This window comes from Loxodonta africana, chromosome 7 (genome assembly GCF_030014295.1).
Source record: "Loxodonta africana isolate mLoxAfr1 chromosome 7, mLoxAfr1.hap2, whole genome shotgun sequence".
Taxonomy (NCBI): Eukaryota; Metazoa; Chordata; class Mammalia; order Proboscidea; family Elephantidae; genus Loxodonta; species Loxodonta africana.
The window spans coordinates 131,090,830-131,110,456 of NC_087348.1; the positions used below are offsets into that span (position 1 = coordinate 131,090,830).

General features: G+C 39.0%; 1 protein-coding gene across 4 annotated transcripts in view; it reads left to right on the forward strand.

The window, feature by feature from the left end:
* ZC3H12C (zinc finger CCCH-type containing 12C) overlaps positions 1 to 19,419 on the forward strand; it is a 93,053-nt gene extending 73,634 nt beyond the window's left edge. For 3 of the 4 annotated variants that reach the window (XM_010595441.3, XM_023554775.2, XM_023554774.2), the window contains exons 4-6: positions 4,905 to 5,139; positions 7,091 to 7,197; positions 7,855 to 19,419. In XM_010595441.3, coding sequence (XP_010593743.2) covers positions 4,905 to 5,139; positions 7,091 to 7,197; positions 7,855 to 9,251 — 1,739 coding nt within the window. In that variant the 3' untranslated portion in view covers positions 9,252 to 19,419. The remainder of the gene's footprint in view (positions 1 to 4,904; positions 5,140 to 7,090; positions 7,198 to 7,854) is intronic. The other variant, XM_023554773.2, reaches the window with a different exon arrangement.
* Positions 19,420 to 19,627: the final 208 nt, after the last annotated feature.

Consider the following 19,627-nt stretch of genomic DNA (forward strand, 5'->3'; position numbering starts at 1 on the left):
ATTCTCTTGGATTTTAAAGTTTCTGAGCTTGAAAATGATTTGATTATGTTAACAAACATTAATTTTTGCTATATAAGCCACTTTATTTTTTCATCTGTATGGAAACTTTTGACTTCATATTTTGTAAATTCTGACCTTTAGAGACATGCTAGGAGTCAGGATACCAAGATTCATACTCTAGCTTTGCCATTTAGTGGCCACAGGACTGTGAGCGAGACACTGGACCTCTCTGGGCCCCAGTTTTCTCATCTGCTGTATGAAATTAGATTAGGTGGCTGTCAGATTCTAATTACTGCAGGTCAAAAAAGACTGTCTGGTGTCAGGTAGAAGGAAATGACTCAGTCCCAGTAATGTGTTTGTATTTTGCCTTATTTTGTAATTTTTTAATGTTTAAGTTTCAGACAAAGGTGTCCTCTGTAACTGTTAATTATTGTTTAACATTTTGCTCAAGTTCAGTGATTCTCATTCAGCATCCAACCATTTTTACTCCTATCTCTAACTCCAACATTAACAAAAACTGTGGGGAACCTATGTGAAGAAGACATAAAACTTTTCAAATCAGAAACAAATGAGACTACCTAGCATGCACCTGAAAGGGAAGGCCGTTATAAAGACGTTTATTCTGACCAAATTCATATACAAGTACAGCGCCATCCTGTCTATATTCCTTTTTCTTTAATACTTGACAAAATTATTCTGAATCATCTGGAAAGATGGGCGCAAGAACAGCTAATGAAGAGTAATAGGAGAGGGTGTTTGGCCTATCAAATATTGAAACATTCTCTTTATAATCATTTAAGTCGTTAAACTAGCAGAAGTATAGATTGGCAAGCAGTGGCAGAGTTCAGACCCATGAAATCAGACCCAAGCCTGTATAAAAATATAAAGTGGGAGAGGCGTAGGCATAATTCAGCGAGTAGTACCAAGACATTGGATAACTCTTTGGGAAAAAAATGTTATATGTTTATATTCTTATACCATATAACAATAAATTCCAAATGGCTTGAAGAAATAAATGTTAGAAATCAAACCATCCTGTAAATAGTCTTTGAATGACTGGGGGCACCTTTCTAAATTTAGAAGTTTAGAAAGAGACTACAAAGGATAAGATAGATTTAATTACATCAAAGTTTGAACTGCTGTATCCTGGGGAAATTTCTCAAAATGAAAACCAACTGATACCTAAGGAAAAAAAATTGAGCAATGCATCTATGCCCTTAACATAGAAAGAGCTCATACAGATTGATGAACACAAAGCTCTCCCCAGTATATAAATGGTAAAAAGGCACACATAGCAACTCACAAAAGAAGTGCAAATGTCAAACAAGAAGAAAAACATTCAACATCGTTAGTAATAAAAGAAGTACAACTTAAAACAGTTGTTGTTTTTCTCCCTCAAAATGAGCAGGAATTTAAAAACTGATTGCATCCAGCACACGAGGCCGTTACTCACACTGCTGTAGAGACGTAAACTGTTAGAGCCATCCTTCAGGAAGCAGTTTCTCCTAAGACGCTAATACTCTTTGATTGACCCGTTCCCCTTTGAGAAAAGATCCCCCCACAAAATAGTCAAAGATACAGGAAAGATGTATGTCTAATGGCATTCAGTGCAGCATTATTCACAATAGACAAAAATGGGAACAGACTGTACACTCATCAAGAGAAGAATGGCTCAGTAACTTAGGGTACGTCAACGTGATGGAATATGCACTAGGATACTGCGGTGGAAGCTTTACTGGTCTGAGGGAGTGCTCCTGTACATCAAAGGCAGGTCTTGTGTGTGTTCACTCACACACACGTGTGCATATATCAACAATGGAAAAAAAATTACAGAGAAAATGACTAGAAGGAAATACACTAAAATGTTAACAGCAATTGCCTCCAGGTTGAGGCTATCTGAGGTCTTTATTTCCTCTTGCTTCTTAGTACTTTTACTTATTTTGTGTGGAGAACTTTTAATACTTCAATAATCAAAAAAGCAAAGTGTACTAAAAAAGAAAAATAATGTTTAAGTTTGTAAATGACTGGAAGACTTCTAGAGCATGAAACTAATAGGAGATCAAAGAGCCGGTAAAGTGTGAGGTGTGGCTGAGCTTAATTAGTTCAAACAGGATCAGCATGCCAAGTCTCTAAAAAAAAAAGTCTCTAGAGTAGATCAATTCTGTGATTTATTTTGTAAACTTTGTAGAACTATCATCAGAGGGTTTTAGTGTCCCCGCCTCAGGGTAATAATTCTCTTAACTAAAGCCTTCAATCAGATAATACCGGGTACATTGAATAGTCTAGTGTTTTTTTCACTTATAAGTATTTCACTTACAAGATATACCAAAAAAGAAACTGGATAAGAAATATTTTAAAGTTCTCAGGGTCATAGATTCAAACTAGCATCTTTCTCTAGTCTTTTATTCATGTAACAAATATTTAATAAGCACCAGCTATGTATCAGATAGTAGTCCTTGGGTAGCACGAAAGTTAGTGCACTTAGCTGCTACCCAAAAGATTGGCAGTTCGAGTCCACTGAGCAGCCCGTTGGAAGAAAGGCTTGGCAAGCTACTTCTGAAAAATCAGCCATTGAAAGCCATATCGAGTACAGTTCTGCTCCGACACACATGGGATTGCCATGAGTTGGAACCGACTCAGTGGCAGTTGGTGACTGGTATGTATCAGTTATTGTGCTAGGAACTGGACATTCAGTGGACACTAAAAGAAATACACTTCCATGAGGATTGAGAAATGTCATATATAAGTAATCACCCTCACAAATAATAAAGTACTGTGGATTACTCATGAACATAAAATTGAACAATAAACTGGGAGGCCTCAGGAGTATACATCTTTAAATAGCTCATTTATTCATTCCACAGACATCTCTATTGAGCACCTGCTGTATGCTTCATGTGCTGGGTGTCGATGAGTACAAGGGTAAATTAGGCATGGCCTCTTCCCTCAAAGTGTTTTTTATTAGGGAAACACACAAAATAATTATAATTTGACCAATCCTAAAGTTGAGACTGGGCTTTTGACTTTGTATTGGCTTTCTAATAATTGCATCTAGTAAACACAGTTAAGGTGAGGAGCATCTGTTTATGGAGAGCTTGCCAGGCACGGTGCTAGGTGCTTTCACATGTGTTAACTCAGTTTCTCCTCATAGCCTATCAACTGCATGTGAGGAGAGGAAGAAACAGGCTCAGTAAGATTGTGACTGTCCTGTTTAGAAAATAGCAGAAGCTGAGGTTTATCTGATTTGCTGGTTCTAATGCCCATGTTTCTTCTACCCGTCTGCTGCTTTTCTAAACCCACATTCTGGTTCTTATGAACTCATTTGTTAGGAACCTCATCAAACGTCTCTACCAGCATGAGGTCTGACCCACATTGCTCTTCCGCCTTCTCTGTATCCTGCTTACACTTCTACTGTAGCAATTACAAGTCTACCCAACCTGCTAAGACTGAGAAGTCATTGAAGAGAGGTCATTCTTAATCCTGGTGGCCATTGGCACCTAGTCAAGTACATACTGTGGAGTAGGCATGCAGTAATCGTCCATTGAAAAAATGCTAAGAAGAAAGTAGTAAAGTACATTTTCAGTTGATAGGGTGGCTATGAGACGGAATTGACTCAGTGGCACTGGGTTTGGTTTTGGTTTTTGAAGCCTTAAGAAGCAATGAGCCTCTTTTTTTTTTTTTTTTAAATCATGACCTCTGTAGGTCTATACCTGGCATTCTGTGCCAGGATTTACAACGGTGGGACAGCACAGAATGGAAGAAGAAGAGTAGGAAGAAGGGATGGTTGTCAGAAAAATTTTATAATTGAACAAAATAACTTCAGCACCTTTGTGTTTTTACACAAATCATCAGAGTTACAAAGTGCTAAGAGCATGTCAACCAAAGACGAAATGAGTGTTCTACGTATCTTTTTTCCTGTCATAATTAGTCCTAATCTCTTATTTAAGGAGGCTTGGTGGTGCAGTGGTTAAGTGCTCAGTTGCCAACCAAAAGGTCGGCAGTTCAAATCCACCAGCCACTCTGCGTGATGAAAGATGTGGCATTCTGCTTCTTTGTAAACCCTATGGGGCAATTCTACTCTGTCCTGTAGGGTCAAGATGAGTCAGAATTGACAGCAGTGGGTTTTTACTCTCTTATTTCGTCAGCCCCCACAAGGAGTGCTCACGTTGGTAACCACATGTTTTACAGGAAGAGACGTGGAACAGATCATGGCCGTGTCCATAACAAGAGCTCTGACTTTCACTGCCTTCTTTCTCTTTGACCTTATGCTGCAGTTTAAGGCTTTTTCTTTGCCATCTCTGCTCCTTCTTTTCGAACTCTCCCACCACCACGTGCACTAGTTAGAAAAAATGACTGTAAAATAAACAAACTCGGGGGGCACATCTGCTGCCTCACACCTGAGCCCAGCACAGCGGCTTTGTCAGGACGGCGTCGTGCGGGGGGTGTTCAAGGAGCCGCACTCGTAAGTGGCATTGCTGGCAGCTGGAGCTCAGAATTTGTTCAGGCACATTTGGGTTTCATGCTGTACGCTTTTTGGCTATTTTTAAAGCCGTTGTTATTGAAGTTCCTGAAGGAAAAATAACTATAATTGGCGTTTACAAATTGCACCGTATCCACAAACTGTAGATCATAATCCCCCATTAAATGATTGCATATGAAGCCTTGTGGCTCAGTGGGTTAAGAGCTAGGACTGCGAACCAAAAAGTCAGCCAGCCACTCCTTGGAAACCCTAAGGGCAGTTCTACTCTGTCCTATAGGGTTGCTGTGAGTCAGAATCAATTCCACTGCAGTGGTTTTTTTTTTTTTAATCCAGTTTGTGTTAGAAAAGCTCACATTTTATGATAGTTGCTGTATGTGCTTTTTATGTATTTATTCCTGAAATTTCACCCTTGTGTTTCTGGCAGATCAAGAAATTTTACGTAAATTAGAGAAGGAGAAAATCCTGGTGTTTACGCCATCCCGACGTGTGCAGGGGAGGCGAGTGGTGTGCTATGACGACAGGTTCATCGTGAAGCTGGCTTTCGAGTCGGATGGCATAATTGTGTCCAACGACAACTACAGGGACCTGGCTAATGAAAAGCCAGAGTGGAAGAAGTTCATTGATGAGCGGTTACTAATGTATTCATTTGTCAATGACAAGTGAGTAAAACCATTTACTTGCCAAAAATATTGCTTCCCTGAAAATCTAACTATGTGTGGTGGCTGCTACAGATTCCCACCCCTTCTTGCAACTGACCAGACCTAAGATGGATTTCTACCAACAACTGATTTTCCCACTAATCCTCAGCACAAGTAGGAAAAACTGCTGAGCCGTGCCTCGGAAGGTTTCTGTGTGAGGAGCTGTTGAAGTGGCAGGTCCCTGCCCTTCCTTGTTAGCCACTGACGGCACCGGGGGCACAGCAAGGCTTCTGAGACTGTCTGAGTAACTTGTAATGGCTGACTCAGGGACAGCTTCCATCTTTAGAGGCTGAGGATTTTGAACATATTGATGCCCCCAAAATACTGCTGGAAATCTACCTAGAGCTTTGCTAGCTCGCTAAATGGATGATTTTCATTTAAGTTCTGGAGACTCTAGCCCTGATCAGAGTCTGCAAGTTGATACATGGACAAATTACATGAACAAGCATGTCCCATTAGAAAAAGTCTAATCATAAATACGTAGAAAAATGCCCAACTGTTGCTAATCAAAAATGCAAATCTACAAAAAGCATATTTTTTCACTCATTTAATTCTCGAAAATATTTTTGTGTATGCCTTATATTGGTAAAAATGCAGTGAAACTGGTACATGGTTTACCAGAACCTTTAAAAATGTTATGCCCTCTCAATCTCATCATCCCATTTCTAGAAATACGTAATAAGGAAAAAAAACAGGTGTTCACTGCTGTATTATTTATAATTGCAAAAAATCAAAGGCAAACTAAATGTACAGTAGAGAGATCAATTGAATTGTGAGACATATTCTAGTGAAAATTGTACAGCTGTTTAGAATTATTATGAAGGCTGTTAAGAAACATGGGAAAATATATGTTAAAAGAACAAAGTATAAAATTATATTTATGTTTGATTAAAGCCATGTCAAGTGGTGTATACCTATGGAAAATTACTAAACTGGGACACAGACATAGAAAATAATTGCATCGGGATTATGGGATTGAGTGAATTTGCCTTTTTTTAACTTTTACCATCATATTCTTTTTAGAAAAATATTAAATATAACATTTGCTAAGTATTATTACTCAATCATGTTAACAATCCTGTGAGAATTTACACATCTTCCACGTTTTATATGTAAGTACTTATGTCAAGTTCAAACAGTAACTTAACCAGTGTTAGACCTCTTCAGTCAATGACGCATGCCGTGGACTCTCTTTGCCTCCGTTGGAGAGTCAACGCAAAAGAATGAATTTACTTTCTTAAGACTTTTTCTGACTCAGCTGAGAATCACCTTACTATAGCGGGAAGAGACTAGGCTTTGGAGTCAGACATAACCGAACCTTAGCTCTGCCATGTGATCTTAGATAAAGATGACTTCATTCATCTACCGATACTAGAAAAGTTTATTAATCTGTCAAATGGAGCTGAACCTTCACGGGAGTGTTGTGAGGGCAAAATGAAACTGTGTGGAGTATCTGGCACAAATGGGTATTTGGCGATTTTGAGTCTTCCCATTCGTTTCCATCACCTCTCCCTTCTCTTCCTCAGCGGCCTCCTCCTCGCTTACTCCCCACCTGCTTCAGAGGACTTCACAAAATTAATGTTTATAAAATACTCCTTAAATATCGTTTTCTAAAATCCTTACGAAATTACAAGACTGAGAGGGAGAAAGAATTAGCACATGCTAAACTCAAAACTTAATTGAAATAAAACAAATACAAGTTCAGCTTGAGACATTTTAATTTTATTTTCATTAAGGAAAGAGAACTTCATTTATTGATTTTTTTTTTTACCCCAGAAATGTTGAATCAAATACTTGGATTAAAATTTAAAAAAAAAAGACCTTAGAATGAGCAAGTCTTTGTACTCTTTATGTTTAGAATTGATTATCCACCTCCTACTTGAGATACAGTTTTTTATTATGTCCATGACAGGTTCATGCCCCCCGATGACCCTCTTGGCAGACATGGCCCAAGCCTGGATAATTTCCTGAGGAAGAAACCTATTGTTCCTGAACACAAAAAGCAGCCTTGTCCATATGGTAACTTTCTTTACGAATATTTAATACGTCCCTTTAGAACACAACATACTGTTAAACTTTTGTTAATAAAAATAAACATTTAAAATTTTGGATGGCATAGTATGTGGTTTTTTTGATTGTAATGAAATTTAAGACTATCTTAGCCATGAGCAAGAATGATTTTCACCTAGTTGGGTTCAATGCCAAGTGGATTTCCCTGAGTTAAAACATGGTCCCAAAAACTCAGTTAATACCACGTGAAGTTAGCTTTTGAGGGGATAAGAACTTGGAGTCCTTTCGCCTAGATACCAATCAGAGGAGCATGGTTTTGTCGTATCACAGCAGTACGTGTTGCTTTTCAGAACAGAATTCCCTATCTGAGCATAAACTTCCTGGAAGAGAAGAGGCAGGTGTGAGTCGGGCACACAGGGTACTAGCCAAAAACCCTGGAGGTGATGATTAATCATTCAGCCAACTTCTTACTGCTCTTAATAGGAAGGACTGGGAAAACTGAAAGCGGATATTTTTCAAGAGTAAGGAGCAGAGTAACACTTAGCATACCTCCCATTTCTGCCTTTATTTCTTAATGCAAGTTAAAATAATAGTGCCAAACTGAATTTTTCAGGATCTTTTTTTTAGTGGTGTGCTCCTTTGCCTAATTAATTTTGCTCTTCATAGGAAAGAAGTGTACCTATGGACACAAGTGCAAATACTACCATCCCGAAAGGGGCAGTCAGCCTCAGCGGTCAGTGGCTGATGAACTTCGTGCCATGTCTAGGAACACAGCCACCAAAACTGCCAATGAAGGAGGACTGGTGAAGAGCAACAGTGTCCCTTGTAGCACTAAGGCTGATAGCACTTCCGATGCCAAACGAGGTGCTCCGAAGAGGCAGTCAGATCCAAGCATAAGGACTCAGGTCTACCAAGACCTAGAGGAAAAGCTTCCCACCAAAAACAAATTGGAAACCAGGTCTGTACCTTCCTTAGTTAGTATACCGGCTACTTCTACTGCAAAACCCCAAAGCACTACATCTGTAAGCAATGGCCTTCCATCTGGAGTTCACTTTCCACCTCAGGATCAAAGACCACAGGGACAATATCCTCCAATGATGATGGCAACCAAAAATCATGGACTGTCAATGCCTTATGAACAGTACCCAAAATGTGACTCCCCTGTTGACATTGGATATTATTCCATGTTGAATGCATATTCAAATCTGAGCATCTCGGGTCCACGAAGTCCTGAAAGGCGTTTCTCCTTAGACACCGATTATAGAATAAGCTCTGTAGCTTCAGACTGCAGCAGTGAAGGGAGCATGAGCTGTGGGAGCAGCGACTCCTATGTGGGGTACAACGACCGCTCCTACGTCAGTTCTCCCGACCCACAACTAGAAGAGAATTTGAAGTGTCAACACCTGCACCCTCACAGCCGCCTTAATTCCCAGCCCTTCCTGCAGAATTTCCATGACCCCTTAACCAGAGTGCAAAGTTACAGTCATGAAGAACCAAAGTACCATCACAAGCCTCCTCTTCCACACTTGGCTGTGCATCTGCAGCACCCAGCTGTGGGTGCTCGGTCCAGTTGCCCCGGAGATTACCCCTCTCCTCCAAGCTCAGCGCACTCTAAGGCAGCACACCTGGGGAGGTCCTTAGTGGCCACAAGAATAGACAGCATTTCCGATTCTCGGCTCTATGACAGTTCACCTTCAAGACAAAGAAAACCTTATTCCCGCCAGGAAGGGCTGGGAAGTTGGGATAGGCAGAGTTACGGGATCGATGCATATGGCTATCGGCAGACTTACTCCTTGCCGGACAACTCCACACAGCCATGCTATGAGCAGTTCACCTTCCAGAGCCTACCTGAACAGCCAGAACCTACCTGGCGAATACCATACTGTGGAATGCCACAAGAACCCCCAAGGTATCAAGACAACCGGGAAAAAATTTTTATCAACTTGTGCAACATCTTCCCACCTGACCTTGTGAGAATTGTCATGAAAAGGAATCCTCACATGACAGATGCCCAACAGCTAGCTGCAGCCATTTTGGTGGAGAAATCACAGCTGGGTTATTGAAAGATGATGCATCTTTGTGGTGTTTAGTAGTTTTTTGTTCAGCTCAAATGCTGAGGGAGGTTTGCTACAATAGCACACGTGATCTCCTTCTCAGCAAGGAGGTTATATAGTATCCATTTATGTGAAATACTGTATCATGGAATCTGTACGTATAGCCCCACATGGTGGAAGTATCACGGGATTGCTTTACATTCAAACATTTTTTAACATTTCCTTTTTAAAGCTATATCCTTGGCTGGAAATTTTTCCAGTTTGATTTAATAGATGTATCTGTGATCTTTGATATTAATCTTCGGTGCATCAGGGGTTTATATGCAGCACTTTTTATCCTTGTTTCATGTTTTATTATTACCTTGGTGTTTGTCAATTGCAAGCAATTACAATACCTACAGAATGTTGAACATTTGACTAGACCTAGCAAACTATTTTTTCAAGCCAAGCTTAATTAGAGTCTTTTACAGCTTTTTAAGTTATTTTTATTTGGGGAAAGTGGGCTTCTTTCTGCTAGAATCATTATTTATAGAAACAAAGATATACTACAGCACTGACTTTATATTTTAAACAAGATGTAAGTTACCAGTTTATGTCGAAATGGGTAACAGTATATATTAGAATGATTTGCAAGATGGCACTTTTTATTGTTTTTTTGTTTGAATTTTTTTAATGTTAAGTAGTTAATTTAATATGGTTGGTAAAGGAAAGCAGATGCAATCAATGGAAAAAATTTTCCATTTTTTAATATGAATAAGTCAGAAGCCGTAACTGTTACAGTTAGAGCTGGGGTATCCAGCTATTATGTGCTTCTAGACAGTAGAAATGGAATTGAATTCCTAGATTTTCACTAATTTGTTTTTTTAATGTGTCTGTCTTTTTGTTTGGGGGCACAACAATACTGGATAAAATAACTCTTTCACAGTACTTGCCTGTCTTTGATGAATCTAATTATTCTCAATGCAACTTTTATATTTCATATACTCTTCAGCTTTCCTGCTGTCTGTCAAGGCTGGCCTGCGGCGGTTTATGTGGTGAGGGTATGCAACGTTTATTGATACTGCACTATACAAATGGTGATGGAGGGGGTTGTAAATGGTAACTTAAATTTTTTGTAAGATACTGTATATTTTCCATTTTCCTGAAGGTAGTTTTTTTTTTTTTGGGGGGGGGGTGCTGTTGTATTATTAAGGCCAGATTCTTGCCACAAATAGTGTAGTTTTAGGTAACAGACTAAAGCCTGTTCTAGTATTAGTAAGGGATATTTCTGGTTCAAAGTCATGGGTTTTGCTAGATGCAAATATATTTCTGTGGATTAGAAGATAGATCTTTGCAATCAGTGGCAGAGAGTAGTGTGGTTGACAGAATTTGGACTGTTGCCTCCAGTTTTTAATTTTACTTAGTGTAACAGCCTCATTCAGATCGGTTTCTGTAGTCAGCCAAGATGCCCTGGTTATTCTGATTTTTCTACTTGCTACAGTTTGAAGCCCTGAAAAGCCAGAAAGTACCTTTTACTGTTGATACAAATTGTATCTTTTTAACTATAAGAACTATTTTGATTTGTAGATCTAGTTAAAACACAAATGTGTAACTATGATTAGACTTTTGGGCAACATTTTATCCCTTATTTAAATATAAATTTTTACAGTAAAATTGAGGTCTAGACTAGGGTAGAAAATAAAAGTAACAATTTAGGTAAATAAAAAGCGTCTGTCTTAGTTTTATATACTATATTAAAATATATTAAATAAATTTATTGGCATTTTATTTCTCCTAAAACTTATCTAGTGTGAACTTAAAATAAAGGTAAAATGCTGCCTGAAAATAATGTCCAAGCACCTTTGACTAGGATAACATTTTCACTACTTGTGTGACACTGTGTGTTGCATGAAGTAGGATTTGGGTATACAGTAAATGCTTCTAAAAGGCATTGTGCATATTGACATATCCAATAATCTGAACCGTGTTCAGCAAACTTAATTCAGGAAAGTGGTGTTCTACACAATTATTGCTGTTGTTTTTGCAGTGAGTACGGCGCTCCTCTGTACCCAGAAGTAGTACAGGTGATGCCACACAAACCATTCAGCGTGGGCGTCTGTCTGAGAGCGGCCCTACTCCCTCGTGAAACTTGTTGTCCTTGATTTTGTTGGTCACTACCTGTAGAACAAGTTTAAACGTAGAGGCTAAACCAGTGCCAAAAGTAGGATTACAGATGTGTAGTAACTGTTATTTTAGTCATATTCTAAGAATTTTTTTTTTAGTGTGAACTCACGCTTTTAAATTGTACATGGTAGCTTTTGCTTCCAATTGCTTTATTTTAGCATTATTTGACAAATCTGCTAAACTTGACTGAAGTCTTTATTTAAATGAAGTCTTAGGTGAATGTATATCACACTTTTAATTTGGCCTCCCAGTGTTTTTAGCTGACCGAGTATATGTAAGTTGCTTCATTGTTGTTTGAACCATGGAGAAATAGTGTAGTCTGTCACCACCTGTAGTGAAGTGAATAGCTCTGAACGACATATACTGAAACCCTTCGGGAACAATTAATTTTGAGTTAAGAAATTGCAGCTTTCATATGTCGAGGACAATTGTCCCTTTATCGTATGTCGAGCACTAATGTTGCTTTCAGAGCTTAAGAATGAGATATTGGCAGATTTTAGGTACAGCAAATTCATTATCCAAAGCAATAAGTAAAAGGAGTCAGTCCATCGTTAAATTATATCCACAACTGATCCCAAACCTTCGTTTTAGCTAAAACTTTCTTCCTAATCCAATCTTTTTACCAGACTTGCTAATAAGTAACCAGAGAGAGGTTTGTTAGTAAGTACTGAAATCGAAATCACCGGAAGTGGTCAACTGATAGAAGAAAAAGGACTCAGATTTGAATATTCTACCCCTGAATAATTGACAGTTGACTGTACGTTACACAGCAATTAGCCAGTTCATCGTCTCTGTGTCTTAGTACAGAGGGAATCGTACTCAACTGGCCAAATACTGGCCCTTAGTAGTTCCTCCTTTCTTGCATGTGATACATAAATTTTTGATCTCATTTTTATGATCTCTATATCCTATCCTGATAGAGTTTGTCATTGACCTAAACATTTAAAAGTAATGCACACCAGTATAAGAAGATTTGGTGGAAACTTGAACTTTGTGTTTTTTATAAAAATTCATTTATGAGAATATATAATATAAAAGTGTTTTATATCTATCTATATATAGACATACCTATTTGTTATGAAATATTAAGAATGGGGGGGTGCTTCTGATGGCCAACTTTCCCATGATGGGACTCTGTTCCTTTGAGATGTAGCCAACCAAGCCTGGGGTCTGGGTGGCCAATAGTAAGATTTAGAACTCTTGAATGGACAGCAACTCTTCACTGGTTTTATTCCTGGTATTTCTAAAGAATTATTTTGATAATTTTAATAGAATATGTAATTTTAAAAAGCAAAAAGGCTTAAAGTAGGATTGATTACACAAATAACTATTTAACCTGTCTCTTATGGCTGTATCTATATGTATATAGACAGTAATATATTTATAAAATGGTTGTACTTTGGTTATGTTTTGGCTATTAATTTGTGATAGATGGGAGGGTAGCTATGGGATATGTATGTATGTGTGTGTGTGTTGAAAACCCTCAAGTGGTTTTTTTCCCCCTGATTTAATGGCGTTGACTCCAAAGTATATTTGACTTTCACTGTTCTTTTTGCTAACACTTATACTCAGGTCCCTTATTCCAGAGACAATTGGAATAAGGCCACTCTCTTGGTATTTGGCATATCCATTTGTTTATAATCAAACTCCTGGAGAATTCCTGGATGACTGAAATGAAAAAATTTATGGATAGAGATAATGTTTCTGTCCAAATAGACGAAAGATGAATACTGAGCAGTTAAGTTTCCAAGGTATATACCAAAAAATAAAATGAAGTATAAAAAACATGAATTACATATTAGAATAAGAAAAACCAAAGTATTAATAAAAGTAAAGAAACATACATATTATTTTGGATTGGTCTGGGAAAGCCCCTATAGCAAGGGTTGGCAAACTTCTTCTAAAAGTAAAAGATCAGAAGTAAATATTGCAGACTTGGAGAATCACATAGTCTCCAGAAACTATCCACCTCTGCTGTCACAGCACAAAAGCAGGAATAGCCAGTAGGTAAACGAATGGATGTTCCAATAAAGCTTTATTTATGAAAACAAGCAGCAGGCCAGATATGCTCTTTGGGCCATAGTTTGCTGACCCTGCCCTAGAAGGAGGAAAACAGTCATATTAAGCAGTAAACCCTGATATATGTTAATATAAGAAAGGATTTCTTTTAATTGCCATTAAAAGAAATAATTGATGGCCTTCAAAAGAAAATTGTGAGACAGTCATATTAAAGCCTCTTAATCCATTTATGTTTTTTTACTTGATCATACCTTTTATTTATTAGAGACTTTTCTTGTGTATAACCACAAAAAAAGTATTCCGTAAAAAGATGTTTTAATAAGTATTCTGTTTTTTTTTTTTAATGAACTTTGCATTTCCAGTGGTAGATGGGAATCCCTAAACTACCCTTTGCCTCATGGACCAAAAAATGCTGTTGTATTTTGAAAATTAGCATATAATCAGTTGGCCACAAAATATCTTAAAGACCGTATGGATCAGTTACAGTTCTCTGCTGTTTTTTTTGGCTTCTAATAAATGACAGGTCCGCCATTCTTTGAAAATGATTTTAAAGAAGATAAATATATTACAGTTCCACATACTGTAGCTTTATCCTGTGAGATTAAAACTTGTGACTAGTATAATTTTGGCTATGATGTGAGTGTGTTTGTTGTATTGTGACTCTGTAACAAACAGTGTACCCTTGCTTTCTCTGTCCACATCCTTAGCATAGATGTTTTTAGACACTGGTGAATGATACTTTTAATATGATCATGTGTAATTTTAAATTCAGTGGAAGTACACACTGCTGAACATGTTCATTCTCCACGCTTTATAAATTGTGTTGCCTCAATAACATCATAAGAACATTAAATCATTTTGAGTATTACCATCTTCTTAAGTAGTTATACTTTTTTCTTTAAAAAACTGGAATACAACTCTCTTTTTGAAGTGCTGATTGTTATAAATGATTACTTTTTTTTCCTTTAATGCTGTCGGTTAACCTGCTTATTACTTCTGTTACAATAATACTGCTGTGTAGTGAAAAAAAAAAAAAGATTTTTCCCTAAGGCCATACTCTTTCAGGTTTTGACCGCTTGGCAGTAGAAAATGTTTAAGCATGTTTTCATCTAGTTGTTTGAAACTAGGAAATTTTCGCTTTTTAAACCATGCACCTAATGCTGGTTTTCTGTCCAAGAATTTCAGATGAATAAGAAAATATTCGTTAAAGCTTTTGCCCCCTTTCTTAAAGCAACATATATGTCAATGGAAAAAGACATTGAAGTGGTTGGTTTTTATAAAAAATGTTGTTTTAGATTTCCTTCACTTCTTTGAAATTGTAAATTTCCTACCTGGTAGGAAATACCCACAGACATGCAAACTTCTGCAGAGTGTACCAGATTGCTGACTTTAACTTTTTCTTTTAGGTTTTTTTCTCCCAGACCACAGTTGTATACTGGTAGTAGGATTTCTGATTTGATCTCAAGCTTTTTTTTTTTTTTAACAGAAAAAGTAAAGAATATGTTTAGAACAACCATCCGATAAACTGATGTGATTTTATTTATTCTGTCTTGTGTGTTTCCGTAAGGGAATTTTTACAACTCCAAAAGCAGTAGTTTACACCTGCCGGAAACCCGTGTCAAAACAGCTGTGTGATTCTGCTACTGAGGGGAAAAAAAAAATTAAAAAGTTCATTTTTCTTACGGTGGTTCAGTTTTGTTTCATGAAGAGATGAACCTCATACAGCAGAACAGGTGCTAAAAAATGAAAGCATCATCGTTCTCTAGCCCGTGCTTGCCTGCGCTTAGAGCCTAATACCATTCCGACTCTTCTGTTGGATGAATACAGGTTCAGTATCAGCATACCGTAAGTGTTGGAGCCATAAAACTTCATATGAAAATTGAAATTAAATCCTGAAGACAACAAGTCATACCCTAAGACATGGGGAGAGTGGTTTCTTTCTCATCTGTCACTAAGTCGTTTCTGGTGATTTTGCTTATCATCAGCCAACTGGCTGAGACAATGATTGTTAACAGGGGCCATGTCTAGTGAGTTCATACGAAATGCTGGATGACGTTGACGGTGTCTTCTCTGATTAGGATGAGTACTGAGCAGTGAGAGGGTATGCAAAAGATTTATATCGTTGGATTAGTACTTACTGACAGTGTGCCTTTGGCCAACTTTGAGTACGTTTGTGACAGGCATTGGGGGCACAGAGAAAAGGTTGGGAAGTCCCTTCGAGGAGCTTACCTTGTGGCTGGGCTAGGATCTACAGAAGTCAGCTTAGTCAACACGAATAAGAAGGGCTTTTGAAAATAGACCGAACAATCCTAATTAATAGAAATGGAAACTTGTATTTCTTTGATAATCAAGACTGAAAGACTTAAGTCACTGTTGGGAAATGCTCTCCTTCTGAGAAAAACCTTCACAGACTTGGAAGAGATTTTAGACTGCTTTCAGGTATTCAGGGGTAGTGGCTGAACCCCAGACCTGCACATATTACTGTGGTATACACACACACACACATGCATATGCATGCGTGCATACATACACACAAACAATATGTAGAATTTGGGCACATCACCTTTCAGAGTCTTTTTCAATCTCAGTTATAAAATAATGTTTCGTAGGTATGTTGTCATAAAGTAAATAGTGGGCATGATACTAATTGTCTTAGTTATCTAGTGCTACTATAACAGAGAAAACCCTGGTGGCGTAGTGGCTAAGTGCTGCAGCTGCCAACCAAGAGGTCAGCAGTTTGAATCCGCCAGGCGCTCCTTGGAAACTCTGTGGGGCAGTTCTTCTCTGTCCTACAGGGTCACTGTTTGTCGGAATCGACTCGACGGCAGTGGGTTTACTATAAACAGAAATACCACAAGTGGATGGCTTTACCAAACACATTTATCACAGTTTAGGAGACTAAAGGTCCATATTCAGGGTGCCAGCTCCAGGGGAAGGTTTTCTTTCTGTGTCAGCTCTTGGGGAAGGTCGTTGTCATCAATCTTCCCCTGATATAGGAGCTTCTCAGCAGAGGCAGGATCCAGAGTACACACTCTGCTCCTGAATCTTCTTGCTTGGTGGTAATGAGGTCCCTCTCCTCTCTGCTCGCTTCTCTTATATCTCAAAAGAGATTGACTCAAAATACAACCTAATCCTATAGATTGTGTCCTGCCTCACTAACTGCGTCTAATCCTGCCTCATTAACATCAGGGAGGTTTAAGATTTACAACATATAGGATAAATGCATCAGATCACAAAATGGTGGACAACCACAGAAAACTGGGAATCATGGCCTGGCCAAGTTGACACACACTTTAGGGGGACACAATTCAATCCATGGTGCTAATTCAAGGAGAGATGCAAGGACTTACTGGGCACTACTGCATCCACCTCGTTCTTACTGAAATAAACAGGGTCTCTTATGCCTACTCTTCTCAAAAACTAAGGAGCCGTGGTGGCGTAGCGTTTAAGTGCTCAGCTGCTAACCAAGAGGTTGGTGGTTCGAACCCGCCAGTTGCTCCGCGGGAGGAAGATGTGGCAGTTTGTTTCGGCAAAGATTACAGCCTTGAAAACGCAGTGGGGCATTTCTGCTTGGTCCTATAGGGTCACTGTGAGTTGGAATCCATTCGACAGCAACAGGATTTCTAAAAAACAGTGTCTTCCTAACCCAATTGTTCTAAGAATTTTCTATCAATAATTAATTGTCTGGTTTTGCCTTGAGACTGCTACCATCATCTCTTCTGACCGATGAGGTCTTTGCGTTACAGATCTTACCAGTTTTCTGCATGTCTGGTTGCATGGATCAAGCTTTATATTTTACTAATGCCTCCCCGTCCCGACAAATCCCCCCAGGTTCACTTTTATGCCCTTGTAGGAATTGAAAATGCTTCGTATCAGATGTGGTCACAATGCCAAAGTGGCCTAACGATCTTCGTGATTTAACATACGTTCTTTGCCAATTGTCTTAGTTTCCTCCCGCTGTGGTAACAACACAAAGTGGGTAGTTTAAAGTTCAGAAATCATCTCACTGTCCTGGAGGCTAGATGCCTGAGCTCAGGGCCTTGGCAAAGCTGTGCTCTCTGCAGACTTCAGGGGAAAATTCTTCCTTGTCTCTTTCCGCTTCTGGCAGCCCCAGGCATTTGTAAGCATTCCACGGCTCCTAGATGGATCTTCAAATGTTCTGTCTCCGTATCTGTTCTCCTCTTTTATAAAACAGCACTCAGAAGGGATTAAGACTAGGACCCTTTCCACTCCCCTGTGTCCTCATTTAATTTAACTTTATTAACATAACAAAAGAAAACTTTGTTTCCAAACAAGGTCACCCTCACAGGCACAAGGGTTAGAATTTCAGCATATCTTTTGCGGGACAGGGAGCCCTGGTGGCTCTAGTGGTAGCTAAGAGCTTGGCTGCTACCAAGAGGTCGGCAGTTTGAATCCATCAGCTCCTCCTTGGAGACCTAAGGGGCAGCTCTGCTCTGTCCTATAAGGTCGCTGTGAGTCAGTCAACTCGATGGCGATGGGTTTTGCGGGACATAATTCAATCCATAATATCAGTGCATATTTTATTTCCTCTAGCAGATTTTCCCCTTCATTGCTTTTTAGACCTTTGGTTTTCTTGTTATTTTATCCCAAAATTGTAATTTACCATTGTCAGATACTCTTTTTTCCAGATAATCGTCCTAAATTTTTAACTAGGAACTTGTGGGCTTAGACAATTTATGTTACCTTTGGCAGCAGATTTGGTGATTGATGTTCAGTAGTAGTTGGCCGGAGGAGCCCTGATGGCGCAGGAGTTAAGTGTTAGGCTGCTAACTGGAAGGTCAGTGGCCCATAGGGCACTTTGGAGGAGAAAGATGTGGTAGTCTGCTTCTATAAAGATTACAGCTTTGGAAACCCTATGGAGCAGTCCTGTTCTACTCTGTCCTCTAGGGTCACTATGAGTCAGAATTGACTCCACGGCAACAGGTTTGGGTGTTTTTTGTTGTTATTCGTGGTAGTTGGCCGGGAACTCAGCATACCCAAAGTAAGCATTAGGCAGCAGAGGGTCCCCAGGTCCTTGCAAAGGCTGACCTGAGTGAGAACCTAGAACACTAGATTAGGCTCCAGGGCTAACTAGAACTAGTACTTCCTTCTTCCACCACCTGGTACCCTCACCTAAAAGGAAAAAGTTAGTACACATTTATGAATTAAGTAATGTTTGCAAAGGGGACAGTTGTAAAAAGCAACTATAATTGTGAGTTTATCCAAACAAAAACAAAACCCAATAGTTGGGCCTCATTAGCTGTCTTAGCTATCTAGTGCTGCTGTAATAGAAATACCACAAGTGGATGGCTTCAAGAAACAGAAGTTTATTCTCTCACAGTCTGGGAGGCTAGAAGTCCAGATTCTGGGCATCAGCTCCAGGGGAAGACTTTCTCCCTCTGTTGACTCTGTAGGAAGGTCTTTGTCCTCAATCTTCCCCTGGACTAGGAACTTCTTGGCGCAGGAACCCTGGGTCCAAAGACACACTGTACTTCCAGTGCTTTCTTGGTGGTATGAGGTCTCCCTGTTTCTCTACTTGTTTCTCCCTTTTATATCCCAAAAGAGATTCATTCAAGATACAATCTAATCTTATAGTTTGCCTCATTAACACAACTGCTGCTAATCCCATCTCATCAACATCATAGAGGTAGGATTTACGACACACAGGAAAATCACATCAGATGACTAAACGGTGGACAATGACACAATGCTGGACATCAGTGGCCTCCCTAAGTTGGTACACATATTTTGGAAGGACACAATTCAGTCCATAACACTATCTAAAGGTGTAGAGTTATCAGCATTGGACCTCAGTTGTGGATATTGTTTGCGGGTCAACAGAGTTCAACAGTTTGTTTGTTTTAAGGTATTAAAAGGATTTTAAAAGAAATCTTTTAGAGTTTTAAAGGGTTGGTTTTTTTTTTAAGATTTTTAAAATAACTTTTAAAAAAATGTTTTCTTAAGTCCAGTCGTTACCCGGATACAGAGGCTGACTCCCGGGCCTGATACCCTGCTCCCGCAGCCTGCCAGTTGCTGTTGAGTCAGTTCCGACTCGTGGCAAGCCCAGGTGCATTAGAGTAGAACTGTGCTCCATAGTTTTGTTTTGTTTTTTTGTGCTTTAAGTGAAAGTTTACAAATCCAGTCAGTCTCTCATACAAAAATTTATATACACCTTGCTATATACTCCTAATTGTTCTTCCCCT